At 46.7% G+C, this 20,280-nt stretch overlaps 2 protein-coding genes across 14 annotated transcripts in view; one reads left to right on the top strand and one right to left on the bottom strand.

Moving 5' to 3' along the window:
* MYO7A (myosin VIIA) overlaps window positions 1-13,794 on the top strand; it is an 83,227-nt gene extending 69,433 nt beyond the window's left edge. Inside the window, exons 43-50 of the mRNA XM_072969159.1 lie at window positions 919-1,032; window positions 2,099-2,186; window positions 2,356-2,462; window positions 4,540-4,725; window positions 5,173-5,289; window positions 5,783-5,866; window positions 6,771-6,890; window positions 7,473-13,794. Of these exons, the coding sequence (XP_072825260.1) occupies window positions 919-1,032; window positions 2,099-2,186; window positions 2,356-2,462; window positions 4,540-4,725; window positions 5,173-5,289; window positions 5,783-5,866; window positions 6,771-6,890; window positions 7,473-7,562 (906 nt within the window). The 3' untranslated portion in view covers window positions 7,563-13,794. The remainder of the gene's footprint in view (window positions 1-918; window positions 1,033-2,098; window positions 2,187-2,355; window positions 2,463-4,539; window positions 4,726-5,172; window positions 5,290-5,782; window positions 5,867-6,770; window positions 6,891-7,472) is intronic.
* LOC102526140 (glycerophosphodiester phosphodiesterase domain-containing protein 4-like) overlaps window positions 9,178-20,280 on the bottom strand; it is a 100,734-nt gene continuing 89,631 nt past the window's right edge. For all 13 annotated transcript variants that reach the window (XM_072969135.1, XM_072969146.1, XM_072969141.1 and 10 more), the window contains 3 exons: window positions 17,871-17,953; window positions 17,061-17,113; window positions 9,178-9,887 (listed from right to left, as the gene is read on the bottom strand). In XM_072969135.1, the coding sequence (XP_072825236.1) occupies window positions 9,724-9,887; window positions 17,061-17,113; window positions 17,871-17,953 (300 nt within the window). In that variant the 3' untranslated portion in view covers window positions 9,178-9,723. The remainder of the gene's footprint in view (window positions 9,888-17,060; window positions 17,114-17,870; window positions 17,954-20,280) is intronic.

Raw genomic sequence — 20,280 nt, 5'->3', positions numbered from 1 at the left:
CCCCTCACCTGGCCTGATTGTGGGTCCCCTCCATCCTGGTCCCCTGGGAAAAGATCCTATTTGTCTTCATGTCACACTCATTTGGTCAGGTTGACTCCTGATCACCCTCTTCCACATCCTAGCACAGCATCTCATGCAGATAAACAAGACAAAGCTCAGAACTTTTAGTTTGAAAAGCACTTTAAAAACTTGTCTAGAGACTAAAGACTCAAATGCCATAGTAGGCTTCCAGTCACAAGGACAGAAAAACATTGTAAACTTTCCTGTCCCTTGTGGAAGGTCACATGGAGCACCCCCACCCCCAAATCCCACTCCCTCCTCATCTGCACTTCCCCAGACTCCCCATCCCTCTCAACCCCAGTCTGGGTTGCTTCCCCTCTCTTGACTCCTGACCCTTTCTGGAATTTGCTTTCTCCTTCCTCCAGCCTCTCTCCATCCAATTACCCGTCCCTTCTGCGCTCCCCTGGCCTCTGCCATCACTCATGCTTGGACAGCCAGGCCAAGGGCAGTCCCACTTGAAGGGTTGGGCAGGGCACCACCTGGAAAGACCCAGATGGGAATTGCTTTTTCCTTTTAATTTTTCAGTTGAGGTATAGTTGATGTACAATATAGTATATAAGTTTCAGGTGTACAACATAGTAATTCATAATTTTTAAAATTTATATTCCATTTATAGTTATTATAAAATATCGGCCATATTCCCTGAGTTGTACAGTATATCCTGGTAGCATATTTTATACACAGCAGTCTGTACACTTCCTTATCTTCAACGCTGTGCCCAGCTCTGGGGATGCCCTCATAGGGAAGGTGTCCTGCACAGGAGGGGCTCCTTCTAGTTGGAGGCACAGACATGGGACACGAGAGACCCTGGGAGAGGTCCTGCCAGAGCCAAGCAGGTGCCACCCCCGCCTCCCCCAGGCCTTCGAGGTGGAGTCCAGCACTAAGGCCAAGGACTTCTGCCAGAACATCGCCGCCCGGCTGCTCCTCAAGTCCTCGGAGGGATTCAGCCTCTTTGTCAAAATTGCAGACAAGGTGGGTGGTGGGTCATTGGTTGCTTATCTGCCTGCTGTTGGTCTGTCTGTTGGGAAATTTGCTGGAGCCCTAGGAACTCGAGGGGCTGTGGGGCGGGGACAGACACAGAAGGAGGGAGGGGGAGAGAGAGGAAGAAAGAGGTGCTCTTCTCTCCTATGAGGCATCCGGCTGCCCATCTCCTTCCTACATCCCTGCAATGGCCCCTTATGTGGAACAGCTGCCCCTACATCTCTTCCCTCTGAGGCATTGCACAGCCAGGCGTCACGCCTCTTGGGAGCCAACGTGGCATTCTGCGTTCTGGACACACCAGGCTCCTCACTCTGCCCCAGCACACACATACATTCCAGATTTGATTGACTAATCTGTCAGTTGCCAGGCTGAGGCCAATTCACCTCTGAAAAAACCCTTAAAGGGAGGTTGACATCTCCACCAAAGAGGTCACAAAACCTGGGCTCAGAAAGGTCACATAACTTATCCCAGGTCACACAGCAGGGACTCAGATCCAGGTTGCTCTGGCCCCACAGCGCAGACCCCTGCCTCCAGCCACATTGCCCTCCCCCATGTCTGTGTCCATGGGAGTCAAAGGCCCAGCTCTGAAGCTGCTTCCCTGACCCTCACAAGCAGTCAGGTGCTCCCTTCTGTGGTTCACCCACAGTTCCCTGGGCATCCATGTCCGTCTCCTCACTTCATGTCTGTCCCTGTGTCAGATACTGTGACCCAGAAGTGATCTCAGTGAGGTCCTGGGCTCCAGGGGAGCTTACAACCTGCGGGAGGAGCAGGACATGGATACCAGAGCACGCCCAAGGCAGGGACAGGGCCTCCTTCTCGGACTTCTCCCAGGGACCTAGGGCAGCGTTCAGTGGCTCTTTGCTGAATGACTGGATGGAGTAACAGACACTCAGCAGGCACAGTTGGGCAGGGCGTGGCTGATGCATGGACACCTGCTCTGTCCGCGAGCAGGAGTCTTTCTGGAAAAGGGGCCGTCGTGGAGACCTTGGGTGGGAAAGTAAGAAAATTCAGTATTGCTCAAATTAAGGTGAGTGGACAAGAACGGCCATGTCCCTAGGTCATCAGTGTCCCTGAGAACGACTTCTTCTTTGACTTTGTTCGACACCTGACGGACTGGATAAAGAAAGCACGGCCCGTAAAGGATGGTAACGTGAGGCTGGGTCTTGGGATCATCTGAGGTCTGGAGCAGGGCTCATGCTGGCTCAGGGCTGCGTGTGAGGCCCCTGTGGGTGCGGGGGCCGAGCTAGGGCCTCCCCTGGGGCTGGTGCTAGGCATGGATGCTCCTCTGGGTGACTGACCGCCTCTCTGCCACAGGAATTGTGCCCTCGCTCACCTACCAAGTGTTCTTCATGAAGAAGCTGTGGACCTCTACGGTGCCAGGGAAGGACCCCATGGCTGATTCCATCTTCCACTATTACCAGGTGAGCGGCCCAGCACCTCTCTGCTGTGGTTGCCTCCATGTGCTGCCGCCTTGCCGGGCTCCGTGAAAGCAGAGACCTGCTGTCCTTGCCAGGGGAGGGGCTCGTACAGCCTGGCCTGGACGAGACCCCAGAGGTGGGTCCAACCTCAGATTCTTCTTCCCAACCCTCCAGCCCTCAGGCTGAGCGCGCGGTCCCCGCCTGGGTGAGGGACTGTCTTCTGAATTCCAGATTCTGCTACTACATTGGGCTTTGTAAATGTTTTCCAGGTCTTTACGACTGTAGGCTCAGTGATCTCTTCTGATCCAGCCCATTTACCATTCTGTAGGAGAGACAAGCCAGGATGCTGGGAAGGGCATGGGAGGTGGGGAAGGCGGCACACTGGTAGAGAGAACCCTAGCCTGGTAGCCAGAAGGGCTGCCCTCCTTCAAACCTGCGATCTGCCTCTCCCTGCGCCCTGCACCATCCTCACACCTTGTGGCCTGTTTAGTGAGTGGCACCGTCAACTACCCACTCCCCAAGGCAGAAACCCAAGTCAGTGTGGACCTCTCCCTCCCTGTCCCCCTCATCTCCCATGTCTCAAATCACTCACCTGACTTTACCTCCTGAATCCATCCGTGTCTCCATCACCACCCCTCCCAAACCGGGTCAGTCCATCTTCTGTCATCTGGATGAAGCCCGTAAGCTTCTCCCTGATCTTCCCCATCTGTCTTTGACCCCTTCAATGCATTCTCCACGAGGTGGTCACCATGCTTTCCCGATGATCCTCTCAGTGGCTTCACGTTGCTCTCAGAGCACAACCCCAAATCCAGGCTGCGGCCCCACCTGTGGGGGGCACTACCTACTTGTGCTGCCCTGTCTTATACCAGCACCCCTTTGCTCAGCTCGCAGCAGCTCCATTTTCTCCCATTCGCAGGTGTGCCTTTGTCATGTCTCACCTCTGGAAAGTTCTTCCCTTGGGTCTTCCCTTTAGCTACTGAGCTTAGATGTCAACTCCATCATCTTATCTTAAGGGAAGTCTTTCTCATCCCCCCAGACAAGGTTGGGTCACTTATTTGCTCTCAAGCACTGAGAACAATTCCTTTAAAGACTGTGCTATATACATCCGTTTGGTGTGATGACTAAAATGTCTGTTCTTGCCTTGACTACTGGTTCCACGAGAGCAGGGAGGGTATATGTTGTTTCAAGGGCTTGATAGCAGATGCTTAATGCATATTTGTTGCCTTGATGGATGGGTGAATAGGTGAACTTGTGACTCAGTGAATGTTTGGGTGGAAGGATAACGGTGGATATTTGCAGGCAGATGGAAGGACACGTGGAGAAAGGAATGGGAACTAGACGTCAGTAGGCAGACCCACATGGGTGGGTGGGTGGGTGGGGAGATAATAAATATAGGTGGGTGAGTAGGTGGAGGGGTAGATAGATGGGTGAGTAGATGAAAAGTTGGGTAGACAGGAACTGACTCAGGTTTCTGATGTGCAGTGTGTCCTCGGGCCACCTGCAGTTTCCCCGCCTCTCAGCTAGTGGGTAGAGAAAGCTGTTCGGCCCCAGGAGCCTATGGGCGCCACTGGCCCTGTAGAAGCTTCATCTCACTTTAGGTCAATTCCTCATCATCAGCTACTCTGGTTCTGGGTCTGGAAGTTCAAGGTGGGAAAGGAGCGGGACCTGCTGATGAAACCAGCTTGTCTCAAGGGCACACAATGGGAGGAGGCCAGCCTGACAGGCTCTTCCCAAGGAAGGCCAGGCCCAGGGGTTAGGCTTATGGAACAGTGCCAGGTTCACGAACTGGTTGCTCTGAGTTTCTTCATCTTTTGAAATGGGGCTGCTCACCTCACTAGACTATTACGGGGGGGGGGGGGGGAGTGAGAGAGCACTGACACACGACTCTGCCTAAAACTGTGACGCGCTGAATCCTGCAGCCTCGTGCTGTTCCCCTGTAGTGCGCCTTCCCTCCTGGGGGAGCAGGTGAGCCCAAGTGCGCGGTAAAGCAGTAGCCCAGCCTCGTGGCCGGGGGTGGTTAAAGGAAGGAGCCCGCTTCCTCCAGGCCCCTCACCCCTCTGACGTGCTCTGTCTCTGGCAGGAGTTGCCCAAGTATCTCCGCGGCTACCACAAGTGCACGCGCGAGGAGGTGCTGCAGCTGGGGGCGCTGATCTACAGGGTCAAGTTTGAGGAGGACAAGTCCTACTTCCCCAGTATCCCCAAGCTGCTACGGGAGCTGGTGCCCCAGGACCTCATCCGGCAGATCTCACCTGATGACTGGAAGCGGGTGAGCATGGAGGGGACAGGAGCCCCCTGAATGGGTCTCTGGGCACTGCAGGGTCAAGGGGGCCGGTTCTGGCCAGTAGCCCAGGGAAGTTATCTCCTGTGGCCCCTGTACATCCTAAGGTCACCCCCTTAGACACGTGCCCACTTTTCTCCCCTCCACCTGCTTTAGTTTCAATCCTCCAGGCAAAGAATTCAGCTGATCACTTGGCAGTAATGTGCCCTGTCCTGGTTTCCATGGTGACCAGATTTTACTTGATATTCTTTGGGCTGCTTGCTTTGGGGAGGGTGGGGTTGCCAGGAGTCCATGAACTGGTATAAGTGGGGAGCCCTCACGGCCTCCAGGACCCCCATCCTACACCTGGCCCTCCAGGGCCCATAACAGGTACTGACTATGCAGATGGGGCAGGCGTGGGAGGAGAGAGGACTCTGACCTGCCCTCCCCCTGCAGTCCATCGTCGCCTATTTCAACAAGCACGCAGGGAAGTCCAAAGAGGAGGCTAAGCTGGCCTTCCTGAAGCTCATCTTCAAGTGGCCCACCTTTGGCTCAGCCTTCTTCGAGGTGAAGGTATGCTGTAGGTGGGTGGCTTCTCAGAGAGAAGGAAAGGCGGCGAGGAGGGGGGACCAGAAGACACAGGGACTCCTCCCCACAGCTTTGGGAAACAGTGATGGTCTCTGCCCTCTGCCTGGCAGGGAAAGGAGGGCATCACCCTCCCCGGTAGGAGCCTCAGCTAAGTGCTGAGCCCTGAGCTCAGTCCTAGGACGCAGAGGGACCAGCACCTCAGCCTGGCGGGGGGGGGGCAAATGGGTAAAAAGACCAGAGTAATGGAGGATGACTTACCCCGTGACAGTGGGGAGCACTCATTGAGGTGGCAGAGTCTGGGAGGCCCAGCCAGACTGAAGGCCGAGGAGGCTTCCTGGAGGAGGCACCCCTGGTACCGAGTAGGCAGCAGGAGAGGTTGACTTAATACCAGCTCGGGGTGGCCTCAGTTCTGCCCCAAGTGTACATAACTCTTTCTGCTCTGGGTCCCCCATCTGACGGTTCTAGCTTCCTTTACTAGCAAACTACGGAGCCCAACTTCCCTGAGATCCTCTTAATTGCCATCAACAAGTATGGGGTCAGCATCATCGATCCCAGAACCAAGGTGAGCAGTGACGGAGAAGAGCAGGCAGGGTGGGTTTCCCTGTCTGCGCATCTAACAAAGGCCCCAGACCCAACCCCAAATGCCTCACCTGCCCCCACCATCTTTGCTTCATCCGCCCTCCGACCACACGTCTTCAGAGGCTGTCCCTGTTTGCTAAGTTTACTTTCTCCCCTCTCATCTGCTCCATCAAAACTGCTCTCAGAGTTACTAACACTGCCCTCGCCACTAAATCCAATGAACTCTTCAGTGCTTGGCCTGGCAGCATTACTGGACGTTACCAACCGCTCCCTCCTTCCAGAGCTCTCTCCCCATACTGGCAGGCTCTGCTAGGTACGGTGAGTGCTGCACAGATCCTACCAGAGTAGTTCCTACCAAGCGGGCCAAGAGGCAGAGAACTACCACTGACACAGGAGGTACAACTAGAATTGTAAGCGAAAGGGTCAGTGGCCGCCATCTTCCCCTCGGCTCCATGTGCCCACTTTTCTGGTTTTCATCTCCCCCCTCGTCTCCCTCTGAGGCACTTCCATGGGCTGCTTCTCTACCCAGCCCACACATGCTGTGTTCCCCAAGGCTCTCTCCTGTCGTTGTCTTGTCTCCCTCCTCCAACTCCACTGGACCACCTCATCCACGATCAGTTTCAGTTCCTTCAGGCTGTCAAATTTCCAACTCTGGCCCCAACACCTGACAGCCCCTGGACTTCCCTGCTTGTCTCACCAGCTGGCCCCAACCGAGGCCTGATGGGGAGGGCATCTGCCTCCCAGAGCAGCTCCACAACACAGCTCGACTCTACCCTCCTGCTCCTTTTCTCGTCTCAGGGCCCTTTGTGTGGGTGGTGTCTGGGGCAGCACTGAGGGGAGAGCCAGACGGTCCAGGCTGTGCAGCTTCAGATGCTCTCTCCCCCTAGGACATCCTGACCACTCACCCCTTCACCAAGATCTCCAACTGGAGCAGTGGCAACACCTACTTCCACATCACCATTGGGAACCTGGTGCGCGGAAGCAAACTTCTCTGTGAGACGTCACTGGTGAGAGCTCTTCCTTCCAGGCCTGGCAGGCTCCCCAGCCTCGCCTGCGGCTTCAGACATCCTCCCAGCCTCGGGAACACACACAAGGAGTGTGCGGCTTGGCCTGCAGTCAGGATCAAGTGTCACGCTGGGGCTACGGTCAGGTCAGCTTAGGTCTGGGGCAGGGGCTTAATCTAGGGCTGAGGAGCAGACCACTCAGTGAACAACTACTGTTCAAGTGTCTCCCATATCTGGGACTGAGCCTTTGGTCCCTGAGTTCAAGAGCAGAGCTGTTAGCAATGAGGCCTCCTGGGCTGAGCTCAACTGGTAAAGCCTTTACAGCCACTCCTGGAGGTAGGCACCCAGGAATTGAGAAGCCCACAAACTAGGGCCTTAATGTGGGGTCACAACAGCTTAGAAGCCTAGACATCTGGCTGGATGAACCTAACCCTCCAACTGTGCGACGGGGGAGAGTGAGCCCAGAGCAGAGCAGGCTCTGCCTGTGTCCGGCTTCTGCCCTCTGTGGTTCCCTGGGAGCTGCGTTCTGGGGCTTAGTGGGCGGCCCTTCCCACTCTGTGCTGTTTACCTTCTTGCTGTTTCCAGGGCTACAAGATGGATGACCTCCTGACTTCCTATATTAGCCAGATGCTCACGGCCATGAGCAAACAGCGGGGCTCCAGGAGTGGCAAGTGAACAGTGGGAAGGTGGCGCTGGCTCCAGGCCTGCTCTCTAGGCAGCAGCTGGCTCCCAACCATCAGCCACCTCTGCACCGGGGGAAGACCAGTGCTGTCCAGGCAGACTGACCACTGACTGCACCAATGTGACCTCTGACCCTTCTTCCAGCAAGGCAGCTTTGCCGGCATGCAGAGCTCCCCTCCGTCCACCCTGGAAGCATCTGGTGGGTTCCAGTCCTGGCTTGCTAAGACCTTCCCAGTTGTAAGAGCCTGTGCTCCTTGGACGCCATTCTTATCTCAGACCAGCCCTACCATGTCATACTGGGAACAACCAAACCACCAAACCAAGAATACTCTGAAACCTGAGTCCAGAAACCTTTGCGGTAGGTGAAGGGCACAGACCAACTTTATACACTACAGTGTGGGTGCTAAGCCCCCGTTCGAGTCTCCCCTGATCACCTCAGAGCATAAGCATGTGCTTCACTTTCTGGTCCTCTAGCGTCTTTGCTGGGGGAAGGGGAGGGGCAGGGAGTATGTAGAGGCAGGGCAGGGGCCTGTGTGGGAGTGGCCTACACACCTGTCTCCTTGGTCTGTGTGTGCAGGCTGGTCTGGGTTTGGGGGTTGAGGTGCCTGAGCCTGTGGTGTGCTAGAAAGCGGCTTCAGTTGGGACCTGCTGGGACTGGGGCAGGTCGGGGGGAAATGCTGGACATCAGCCTGGGAGGTGGAGACCTAAGTGTGGATGCGCTGGAGAGCTAGAGGGGGAACTGTGTGACCAGGAGGGAACAACCAAGTTTGGACATGACCTGGGCAGGTCTAGGGGTGAGGGCTTCAGACAGGGAAGGTGTGATTTGGTGGGGGGGGCATCCTTCTGGGCTAAGGCTGGGATGAGTGCCTAGAGAAGTGATGGGAGAATCCCCTTGAGGTGGGTGTGTTTGTGATCTGCCCCCAAGGTTCCCCCGACCTTCAGCAGTATTTCTGCTGCCACGTCCCACTTGCCCTTCCACACTGAAGTGTCTGGGGTCACCTGCATCTAGGTGACAAAGCGCTCCATGGGGACTGCCATTCCTATTTTCTCCAGATGCTGTGTGGGAGGGGAGGGGCCGGCTGTCGAAATGGAAGTCTCAAACCAGACAGCTCTGCCTTCTCGGGTGACGGGTTGTCTGAGGTAGCCCTGCCCCACCAGTGCTTACTCCACAGTCAGCCCAGGATAAACTGGAGCCACAGGGAAGGTGCTGTGGTGTCTGCCCCCACACATCGTCATACAGATGGAGACACTGAGGCCTGGAGGAGGAGTTTGAATAGGTTAAGGTCACACAGTAGAACTCAATTCACTGCTTCTAACATTAGACTCCCAGACAGACGTTCTAAGCTCTAGTTTCCCTTCAAGGCCAAAGGCTACTGGGTGGTCATGGGATTATGCCCATCATCCCCCACTGGGGAATCAGCCAATGACAAGCTATCAGGAAGCACTGCACACTGGAGGACAGAATGTGTGCGTTGGGTAAGATCTTTGCGCCTGACTCACTCATGCCCATGCCACCTCTCACTCTGACTCAGGATGGCATCACTTTGGCACTCATCCCCTAGTGAGTGACCACAGAGGGATCCAAAAAGTGTATCATTTACCTTCTGGGTTCCTGAGAGGTCTCCTTTATTTACATGCTGATGTTCACCACAGCCACTCCTGTAACGGAGAATATCATGAAGGGTAAGGATGAGACAAATCCCGTGACACAGAGTGTAACCAGTTCCAACTCCAAGACCACAGCTATTTTTCCTTTGCTGTTCCCCTTGAGATAAAAGGCTAGACCAGAATGGTTTTCCTGAGGCTTCCATGGCTCTTCTGCATGCCTTTCCTGACCACTTTCTACCATCAGGTCACCCTGGGGCACAAAGAGGAAAAAGGGGAGAAATTGTGTCTAATTCTTTTTAGAAGACAGCCCAAAGGGGGAAAGCAACATGCTGGATGTGGTTTAAAAAAAATCATAAAAGAGGATTATTGGGAGAATTCAAAAGTGGAAGGCTTTGGGGATTCTGTTTTGGGAAGGGGACCTTCATTGAGGGATCGTTAAATCATTCGTCTCCAATGTAGGCAATGCAGTTTGGAGGATGGCCTCTCTTCTGGCTTCTGATGTGGGTGCTTGGGTGAGTTCAAAGGCCATCTTGGTGGACAGTGGTTATCAAGGCATCAGTGGTTGGGTAGTTTCCTGGACTGGCTCTGGATTGACGGACTGAGAGCCTGGGAGTTCCCCTACACTCTTGGTTAAAGTCTCAGGGCTTTCCATAATGTTCAAAGCTGCTTCATTCTCTGTGTTTTCCTTTTGGAGGCTTACACTTGGAGTTTCTATGGGATAGAAAAGACAAAAACATAGATTGCGCCAGTGTCACTTCTCCAATCTCTGTGGTCATCTGGTAAAATCTTAGTCACCTTTAAAATGTTAGCCCCTCACTTACCATCTCAGGGTCTTTCCCCCTAGTTCTCTCCCTAGCCAGGCTTTGGGCAGACTCTGCAATGGTCCTCCAATCCATCACAGTGCTGGAGTTTGAGTCTACTGTGTGAGGTTCTAGCTCACCATGGAAGGCAGAGACTGACATTTACTTAAAGTTCATGCATTTCACAACCATTGCTTCCAAATCAGTTTGAACAGAAAAATGACTGTATCTTCCATCAGAATGGGAGCTTTTCAAGGACAGTGACTTTGTTTTGCTTGCCTCCACATACACAGTGCTCAGGAGTGTCTTGCCAGCCAGAAATTGCTGTAAACACAGTAATTGCTCAAAAAAAATTTTTTTTAAAGATAGAAAAAGAAGATGGAGACTTTTTTCTAGTAATGGAGCTAGGAAATGGACTCTTTTCAGAGACAAACTAAAAACTGGATAATATACAAAAACCAACAAAACATCTTAAAATTATCTAAGAGTTTACAATATGGTAAGGAACTGTGAAGCTGAAATCTAGAAGAAAGTGTGAATCCAAAGAAATCCAGAATTCAATTATCTTTGCCCCAAGTGTGACTTTACTCTTGAAGAAACAGTTCCACCCATGAGGTCCATTTTTTGGCAGCTTCACAGAAAGAAGGGGGTTTTTATTGCACTTGAATTCGTAGGTCAATTCCATGACAGCCAGTATCTATGATATTAGGTTTTCTAATTCATGAATGTTGCTCCATTTACCTGGGTCTTCTTTCTCTCAGTAATCTTTTGTAGTTTTTCAGTGACCAATCGTCTATCTACTTTGCAAGGGCGCCGATATTTCCCTACAATTCCTGCTTACGCTTTTATGCTGTTGTAAATGATGGTATTTCAATTTAAGTTTCCAATTACTCATTGATAACATATAGACATACAATTGATTTTTTTGTTATTGACCTTGTATCCTGAGGCACTGCTGAACTCCCTTACTAGTTCTAGTAGGTTTGTTGTCTGATTCCTTAGAATTTTTTAATGTAAATAATCTTTACTCCTCTTGCAATCACTCCTGCATATCAGGAATTTTGTTTCTTCCTTTATGTCTGTTCCTTACTAAACTTGCTAGGATCTCCAGTATAATGCTGAATAGAAGTGGTGAGAGCAGGTATCCTTGCATTATTTCTGATTTTAGAGGGAAAATACTGTTTCACCATTAAAAATGATATTGGCTGGAGGTTTTCTGTAAATATCTTTCATCAGATTGAGGAAATTTCCTTCTATTCCTAGCTTACCCAGAGCTTTGATCATAAATAGGTGTTGATTTGTGTCAAATATGCTTTTTCTACTTTATAACCTCCCATATTAACAAAATACTGATTTTCAGTGATATATTCATTTTGCACTGCTGAGACAAACCTCAGTAGCTCATGATGTTTTATCTTTTTTATATACTAATGGATTCAATCTGCTGATAATTTGTTCAGGATTTTTATGTCCAAGTTCACAAATGATACTGATCGGTACATTTTGTTCTTGCACTGTCTTTGTCAGATTTTTATGAGATTATTGCTGGCCTCAAAGAATCAGTTAGGAAATGTTCCTGAGTTGGTATAAAATTGGTATTTCTTAAATATTTCATTAACCAGTGAAACTCTTTGGGCCTGGACTTTTTCTTTGTGGTGAGATTTTTGATACACAGATTTGATTCTGATATATAATGGGGTCATTACAAACTTCTATTTCTTCTCTCAGTTCTGATGTTGCATATTTCAAGGAATTTGACTATTTCATCTAAAATGTCAAATTTAATGGCTTAAAAATGTTCATAATTTTCCTTTATGTCTAGGATCTGGAGTGATAGTCCCTTTTTCATTAATCATTTATCATATTGGCAATCTCTCTTGCCCTCCTTCATCTTACTAAGAGTTTATCAATTGCAGTAATCTTTTCTAAGAATTAAGCTTTCACTTTTAAAATCTTCTCTTTTGTTTGTATCTTTTCTATCTCAATGTTCTGTCTTTTTCTAGATTGTTAAGGTAGAAAGTCAATATTAAACTAACCTTCCTTCTAACGGGTAAAGTTACAAATTCCCCTCTAAGTCCTGCTTTAAGCTGTACCCCACCAATTTTGCTGTTGTATATGCGTTATCCTTTAAAATATTTTCCAAATTCCCTCCTAATTAATCAATGATTTCCAGCATCTAGAGGATTATCTCAGAATTTTATTAATGTTTGTTTCTAATTTAGTGTCTGTCGGGGTCACAAAACTGATTTTGGTCCTTTGAAATTTATTTATTGATGACATCTTTTACATATTCCCACTTTAGGCATCTCTAACTATTGCAGTTATTTTTACTACTTCTATTTTTAAATTTTCAGGTGATTCATCTACTACCTTTATTATATATTTACATTTTCCAGTGAGAATTTTATGCTTGTATGTTTCTTTATTATCAACTAGTGCCATTTCCTTTCAGCTTAAAGAAGTCCCTTTAACATTTCTTGTAAGGCTCGTTTAGTATGAACTCTTCTAGCTTTTGTTTATCCAGGAACCTCTGGATCTGTCCTTCAATACTGAATGGTAGGTAACCTTGCTGGCTAGAAAGTTCTTGGTTGGAAGTTTTTTCCTTTCAGCACTTTGAATTTATCATGCCTGTCCCTTTTGGCCTGTAAAGTTTCTGCTAAAAAATATCTTCTGATAGCCTTATGGGGTTTCCTTTGTATGTAACCAGCTGATTTTTGCTTGCTCCTTTTAGGATTCTCTCTTTATCCTTAACTTTTACTATTTTAATTGTGTCTTAGTATGTGTCCTTTAGGGTTATTTGGAACTTATTTGGAACTCTCTGGGCTTCCTGGATCTGGATGTCTGTGTCTCTCCTCAAATTAGGGAAGTTTTCAGCCACTATTTCTTCAATCTATTCTTTAGCCCTTTCTCTCTCCCTCCTTCTGGAATCCCTATAATGCCAGTGCTATTACGTTATGAGACCCTTGGAACAACATTGAGTGTATAGTCCCTTTTTAAAATTTTTTTCATTTGGCTGCTCTGAGTTCCAGTGTTTTGTCTTCCAGCTCACTGATGTATTCTTCTACCTCATCCCGTCTGCTGTTGAACCCCTCTAATACATGTTTTCAGTTCATTTATAATTTGTTTGGTACTTTCTTATATTTTCTTTCTGTTGAAGTTCTGTGTTCATCCATTTTTCTCCTGAGTTCAGTAAGCATATTTATGACCATTACTTTTAACTCCTTCTCAGGTAGATTGCATATGTTTCATTTAGTTCTTTTTCTAAGGTTTGGTTTTGTTCTTTTGATTGGAGCATATTCCTGTCTCCTCTTTTTGCCAAATTCTCTGTGTCTACGTATCAGGTAAATCAGCTATCTCGTCCAGATTTGTTTTATGGCTTGTCACGTGGTCTATTTTGGGCAAATATGCAATGTGCATCTGAAAATGTTCGTATTCTGCAGTTGTTATTTTATGTCAATTAGGTCAAGTTGGCTGAAAGTGTTCAGACTTCTATATCCTGATTTCTCCCAGCTTTTGTTTAATGTGTTTTGAATCTTTATTAAGCATATAATTATAGTGCCTTCCTGATATAGTAACCATTTCATCATTATGAAATCTGTTTCCAATAATGCTGCATGGTTTGAAGTTTATTTTTTCGGATATTTCTTATGCTTATTGTTTGCATGGCACTATTAATTTGTGTTTTTGTATTTTAAGTATATCTTTTGTAGACAGCACATGGTTGGGCCTTGTTTTTTCCTCTCCAGTCTTGACAGTCTCAACTTTTGAGTATATGGTCCATTTACATTTAATTAATAAAATGGTTGAATTTATGACTACCATGTTTCCACTTGTTTTCTAGTTTTTTTTTTTTGTTATTTTGTTACCTTTGTGCTCCTTCTTTTTTCTGAATCCATCTGCTTTCAAGAGATATTTCTTCAAAGCCAGCAGGAGAATAAGATGTCACGTTGTGAGAGAGCCATACAGCTAGGATCTGAAGGCAGTTTCTAGGATCTCAGAGCAAAACTCCACCAAGAGTCGTTAAGAAAACACAGATGACTTCAGTCGTGCAATTGTATGGAACTACATTCAGCCAATAACCAGTGAGCTTGGAAAAGGACTCAAAAGTCTCAGACGAGACTGCGGCCCAGACCAGCACCTTGAGTTTAGCGTGATGAGACTACGCAGAGGACCCCTGGCCCACAAAAACTGTGAGATGATACTCTCATATTGTTTTGAGCTGCTGGGTTTATGGTAAACTTTACACAGCAATTAAAAATACATACAGTAAATAGAATATATCCAAAATGAAGCACAGAAATTAAATAGGCTAAGAATAAACAGTCTTGGTAACCTATGGAGTAATATGAAACTACCTAGCATCTATATAATTTGAATTCCAGAAAGAGGGTAGCAGCAGAAAAATATTTGGAAAATACAGACTGAACATTTATACTCTGATCTAAGAAGTTCAGCAACACTAAGCAGACAGACACACTCTCCCATCTAGACTAAGGTAAGCCATAAGCAAATTACTGAAAACTGGTAATAAAAAGAACAATGATTAAAAAAAAAGGAATATTTCTTTTTTAGAAGACTTCATAAGAAACTTCTTAGAACATTCTAGAGCTTAGTGTTCAAGCCTCTAGTTTCCCCAACCTGCATGAATCTGGACTGTGGTCTTGGCTTCCTTCCAGTCTCCCTTGTTCCTTCCCTGATTCTAAAGTTGGTCCCACCTCTTCCTGGAGGTACTCAAATGGTCTTTCTATACATTTACTTAGATCAGGCAAAACTGGTTTATGTAAGTGGGCAACTGAAACCTCTTAAAAACAGGAAAGACTCTAAATTTGTTTTCTTCTCATCTTCTTATCATCATTTCAAGATGGTGGGAAGCTGTTAAGTAAACTGAGTACTTTTTGCAAGGTATTATAGCTACTTCCTTTGACCAAATTTTAACAGCACTTTGAACTTTCCTTTAAAACTTTTCTCCCACCCATGCTTTCCTCACCATTTCCATATTCTTTTTATTTCTTGGCTGGATTACTATTAGGGTCTGAACTGTGTGCTGCACCAATTCATATGCTGAAGCCCTAACCACCTCAATATCTGACTAATTTAGGAGGTAAGGCCTTTAAAAACATGATTAAAATGAGGCAATTCTGGTGAGTCCTGATCCAATCTAAGCAAAGAGAATTTTGACACACAGAGGACACTGGGGGGGGGGTGTGCACAGAAGAGAGGCTGTGTGAGGACCCAGCAACAAAGTGGCTATCTGGAAGCCAAGGAGAGAGGCCTTAGAAGAAACCAAAGCTGCTGCCACACTGATCTTCGGACCTCTAGCCTCCAGAACAGTGAGAAACAGAGTCCGTGGTATTTTGTTATGGCAGCATTAGCTTACTAATATCACTACTGCAAATCATTAAGGGCAGTGGAACAAGCCTTCAGACCTCTTCCATCCAGGGGAGAGATCTTCTTAAAATCCATGTAACTCAGAGTTACTTGAGATCTCTCTATACCTTAAGAAATTTGGGTAAGCTTAGTTTAAACCTTCAGTTTTATAGTATGAAAGACCACTGCTCTTCACACTTCTGATTTTCATGGTCCCTATGGATCCATTCCTGCAACTCTAACTACTGTATGAGTTTAACCCTCCACCAGCTGGTACAGGGTATCTCATGATCTTTACCACTGTCCACAAGAAATTAAATTAATTCATGATTCCAACTTTACTTGAGGCTCCAAGAGCTACGGGAGGAAACTGTATCATATACTACACAATCCTCTGCCTCCTAAGTGGTTTTCCCTTTGACACTGTACTGGCTGCTCAAACCAGAAACTCACTGTGTGATTATCCCCACAACCTCCTGAAAAATAAGCTCTGGCTTAGCCTCCCTTACTGGGCCCATCTGAATTCCTCAGCTCCTGAGTTATTCTAGTAAGTTATTCTTCAATTCCATCCTTTACACAGTAGTCTAGGCATACTGGCTCCCTTATTTGAAACTCATTTGCATCTCCTGGTTGCTTACACGCAGAGCCTAGGCTCTAGTCCAGCAATCCAGGACCTGTGCAGTCTCCTCCCTCCACCTTCCAGCACACATCAGCCACAATGGAAGCCCAATAAGGTACATTCAGCCCTGCTGGGCATGGCAGCTTCTCTGTCCTGGACCTCGGTGCCTGGATCAACAGTCAGCTGCTATTCCTCTGCCTGCTTCCTCACTGCTCTCTGTGCACCAGCCCTCTTTTCTCTGGGGCCACCCTCCATAGACAGCTTTCTGTTATTAAATCTCTCTCAGAGTGCCTGGCACAAAGTGGTGCTCAGTAACTGTGTGATGAATGAATGTATCAACAAGTGAAGAAATAACCAAGCTCAAAACCTTCCAAGGAGTCTCACTGCTTTAGAGGATAAAGTCCAAAATGAAGCCTCTACTCAGCCATAAAAAAAGAATAAACTAATGTCATTTGCAGCAATATGGATGGACCTGGAGATTGTCAAACTAAGTAAGCCAGCAAGAGAAAGAAAAATACCGTATTACTTAAGAGAAATCTTAAAAAAAAAAAAAAGACACAAATGAACTTATTTACAAAGCAGAAATAGCCTCACAGGCACAAAAAACGAACTTATGGTTACAAGACAGGAAAGGGAGGGAGGGATAAATTAGGAATCTGGGATTAAGAGATACAAACTACTACATATAAAATAGATACATAATAAAGTCCTACTGTACAGCGCAGGGAACTATATTCAATATCTTATAATAACCTATAATGAAAAAGAATATGAAAAGGAATATATGTGTACAGATACAACTGAATCACTATACTGTAAACCAGAAATTAACACAATACTGTAAACTCACTATACTTCAATAAAAAATGACATCCTTCGAAAAAAAAAACCAAATATAAAAAAACCCAAAGTGAAGTCTGATGTCAAATGGCTCCCCCCAGAGTCTGTGCCCAGTTTATCTGTCCCATCTTTTCCTGGTCCCCACCTCCTGACTTCAGACTCCTTTTGCTCTTGTCAGAAACGTTAAAGGCAGGCCCTGTATTCTGGATGCAACAGGTGGGGATGAAGAGATGGGAGTGGGACAGGCCTCTGACTTACCTGTGTAACTGCTGATACCTTTGAGGATTTTTTCACTTTGGCTCTCTCTCCACCTGAAAGGAAGCACACTATCCATGAGCCTAATAGACCTCTTCCAAAAAAAAAGGCAATAATTCAGCCAGTGGCCAGAAAAGAACATTACCCAAATTCTCCCTTAAGTATGGGGGGTTGTACTTTCCCCCTTTAAAGGATAAGTCAAATCAAGAAATGATGGGTAGGATGAGGTCTAAACAACCATGGTCTCTTCTAGCTAAAATTCTTTACCAGATGTTCCCTCTCCCACCTTGCAGTTCTGTAGCATTTGCCTTCAAGAATTCCCGACTGTCATTTTCATGGACAGATGTAAAAAAAGAAAAAAAAGGTGGACTAGAAAGAGGCAGTGATTTTCCCAGGGTCATCCAGCAATCAAGGGCAAAGCCAGGACTAAAATCCAGGTTTCCTGGTTTGTGAACTTGCTGTTTACACACAACCCTGCTATGTGGAAGGCGGAAGATGGAGGCACTTGTTCTGAACAATCTTCAACCCCTGCCCTCCCCTAACTGATCCACAGAAATCTGTAGTAACACTTTGATCAAGCTTTAGTGACAGTCCTTCTTCGAATATGGTCTCAGGTTGAGGGGGTAGAAGGGGTGAGGAGCTGCAGGCAGCATGAGAAGAAATGAGAGATTCAGATGATAAAACCCTGTCTCCTTGAGGATTTGCCATGTGGGATTACAGGGAGAATGGAACTGTTTTTCTCTAATTTCTGTTAAGAACCATTTACATTTTTATTTTAGGAAAAATAATTTAAAATTACAAATATATGCTTACCAATGGAAATAAAATACAGCAAAAATGAAAATTGCAGAAACAACATCCAGAAGAATCCACATGAACATATAGAAACTTGGTGTCTGCAGAACGGAAAACAAACCATAGTTATAGGGCTTTAGAGCCGGAAGGGATTCTAGGTCATGTGGGCCAAGTCCCTTGCTTGGCTGCCAGGGATGGAGCAGGGGCAGATCAGGCAGAGGAACCTTGATTGGTGGGGTTGGTCTCATACACAGAGAACACCTGCCGCTATCCTATCACCCCTTACCTGTGCAGAGGGCTCTACAAGGGATCAGACACTTCACACCCTTCATCTCCCTGGACCCTCAAGACAGATCTCTGGGCGGGAGTCTCAGAAATGTCACATAGCAAGTCTATTCTGGACAGGACTACAGCCCATTTCCTGACTTCCCGTGCTCTGTTTTCATGGATGGCTTCCCAAACCTGGCTGTGCATCCAGATCTACCTGAGCAGCTTTCAGTAATGCAGGCTCCTGGGTCTCACTACAGACTCTGGAATTAGAATTTCTGCATTTTTAACAAGCTCCCCAGAAATGAGCAACTCAGCTGTGAACCAGCGTTTAGGAATCACAGTCCTAGATCATCATGCTTCAAATAAGTATGTTGAAATTACAATTCTTAACTAACAGGCCCACTTCTCCAGGCTGCTTGCCTGAGTCACCCATTTCACAGAGCTCCCTCTTCTAGGTTCTCTTGTATGACTTCCATATGTCCTGGTCTGATCCTCCCTTTCTACCTTCATTGTTCCCCCTCCAATACTACTTGATGGTCCAGGTCTGGCATTTTCATTCTTTCTTATCCCCCCGATCCCAGGGTCTTTCTTTAGACTGATTAATAATGATAACAGCAGCAGCAACACTACTGACAATCAGGATAATGATGATAACAACAACTAACATCAGTGAGCATTATTACAGGAGCTAAGGCAGTGTTCCAAGCACTTTACGGGTATTTTCACAACTAATCCTCACTACAGCTCTACTAGGCAGGTACCAACCTGCACTAAACTGAGGCTCGTAATCCCCTCTGGGAGCCTTACTGACCGATGCCTTGGCCTGCTCCAGGGTGCCCACCAGGTGAGCTGTACAGTCACCAAGAATCAGTTGTTCTTGCTCCCCAAATGGCCTGGAACAGTTGTACTGTACCTGTTGTTGTAATTGTACAGTGCAACTAAGTGCTACTTAAGTCGCTAAATTCTGAGTAGAAAACATCTGGCATTTTCAAGGAAACTAAGTGAATGCCTTGACAAACTTGATGAAGTCAGAATAGGTCATTAAAAAATAAACTGCAATTGAATTAGGTACAAGGGAAACACTGAGATACTGGGATTGATGAGTTGTAAAAATCTGGGTGGATTCTTCATTCTTCCAATGACTATAACTTCTTCCTGTGCTTTAAGGAAACAAAACTTAGAAACCATAGATGATTCATTTGGAAGTATACAGAAGTAAGAGAATACACAATTCAATCATTTGAAATACCTTCCAAGGAAAAACTTTGATTATATATCAAAAGGTAGATGAATATTTTAAATTAAACTGTGTGAGGTATGTGTGTGGTAGATTGTTTACAAAAATGACCACAATACTCCTCCCAAATTGCAGGCTTATATGTAATGTGATTTTGCTGTTCCTCTTCATCAAGAGGTAAATCTGTTTCTCCACTGCAATACCTTGAATCTGGACTTAACTGTAATATTTTCTTTGGCAAGTGGAACATTAGCAAACATCACAATGGGAGATCCTCGAAAAGGCATGTGCACTGGGGCTTGACCTCTCTTGCTGTGGGGAACCCAATGCCACCAGGGGAACATGCTCATGCTGGCCTCCCAGGGGATGAAAGACCATGAAGAGAAACCACAATCATCCCAGGTAAGACCCTAGACATAAGAATGAGGCCATCCTAGACCACTTAGTCCAGCCAAGCTGGCTCAGATTAGAGAAACTACTCAGCCATCATACACAAAGTGACAAAGAAATATTTGTTAGTTTTAAGACTCTAAATATTAGGTAGTTTTTTTTTTGAACTACTGAAATGCTAATAGACTGCATATCATTTATTTCATGATTCTTCTTTTAACTTTTCCAATTAAGAGACCACTAAGCAGACCTGATGGTGCTGGGTAAAAATGCTTCTATTGTACTATTTTTATCCCCAATTTACAAATTAACAAACTGAGGCCCAGACAAGTTAACTAACATCTCCAAGTTCACACGATAAGTGGTAGAGCCAAGACTTAAATTTGCGTATTCTACCCCAGACCGTGGGCTTCCTAGAAAAGCCCTTAAGATAGTGGCCTCACCTCCCTGAACAAAGTGACGCTAGGTCCTTTAAAAAAAGCCCAGGCCAGGTATTGAAGGAAATCTTTTACCTACTCCTTTCATACTCTT

Source organism: Vicugna pacos, chromosome 10, assembly GCF_048564905.1.
Source record: "Vicugna pacos chromosome 10, VicPac4, whole genome shotgun sequence".
Lineage (NCBI taxonomy): Eukaryota > Metazoa > Chordata > Mammalia > Artiodactyla > Camelidae > Vicugna > Vicugna pacos.
Note: the sequence above shows the minus strand (reverse complement) of the source record. Positions and strands in the feature narration are given on the sequence as shown.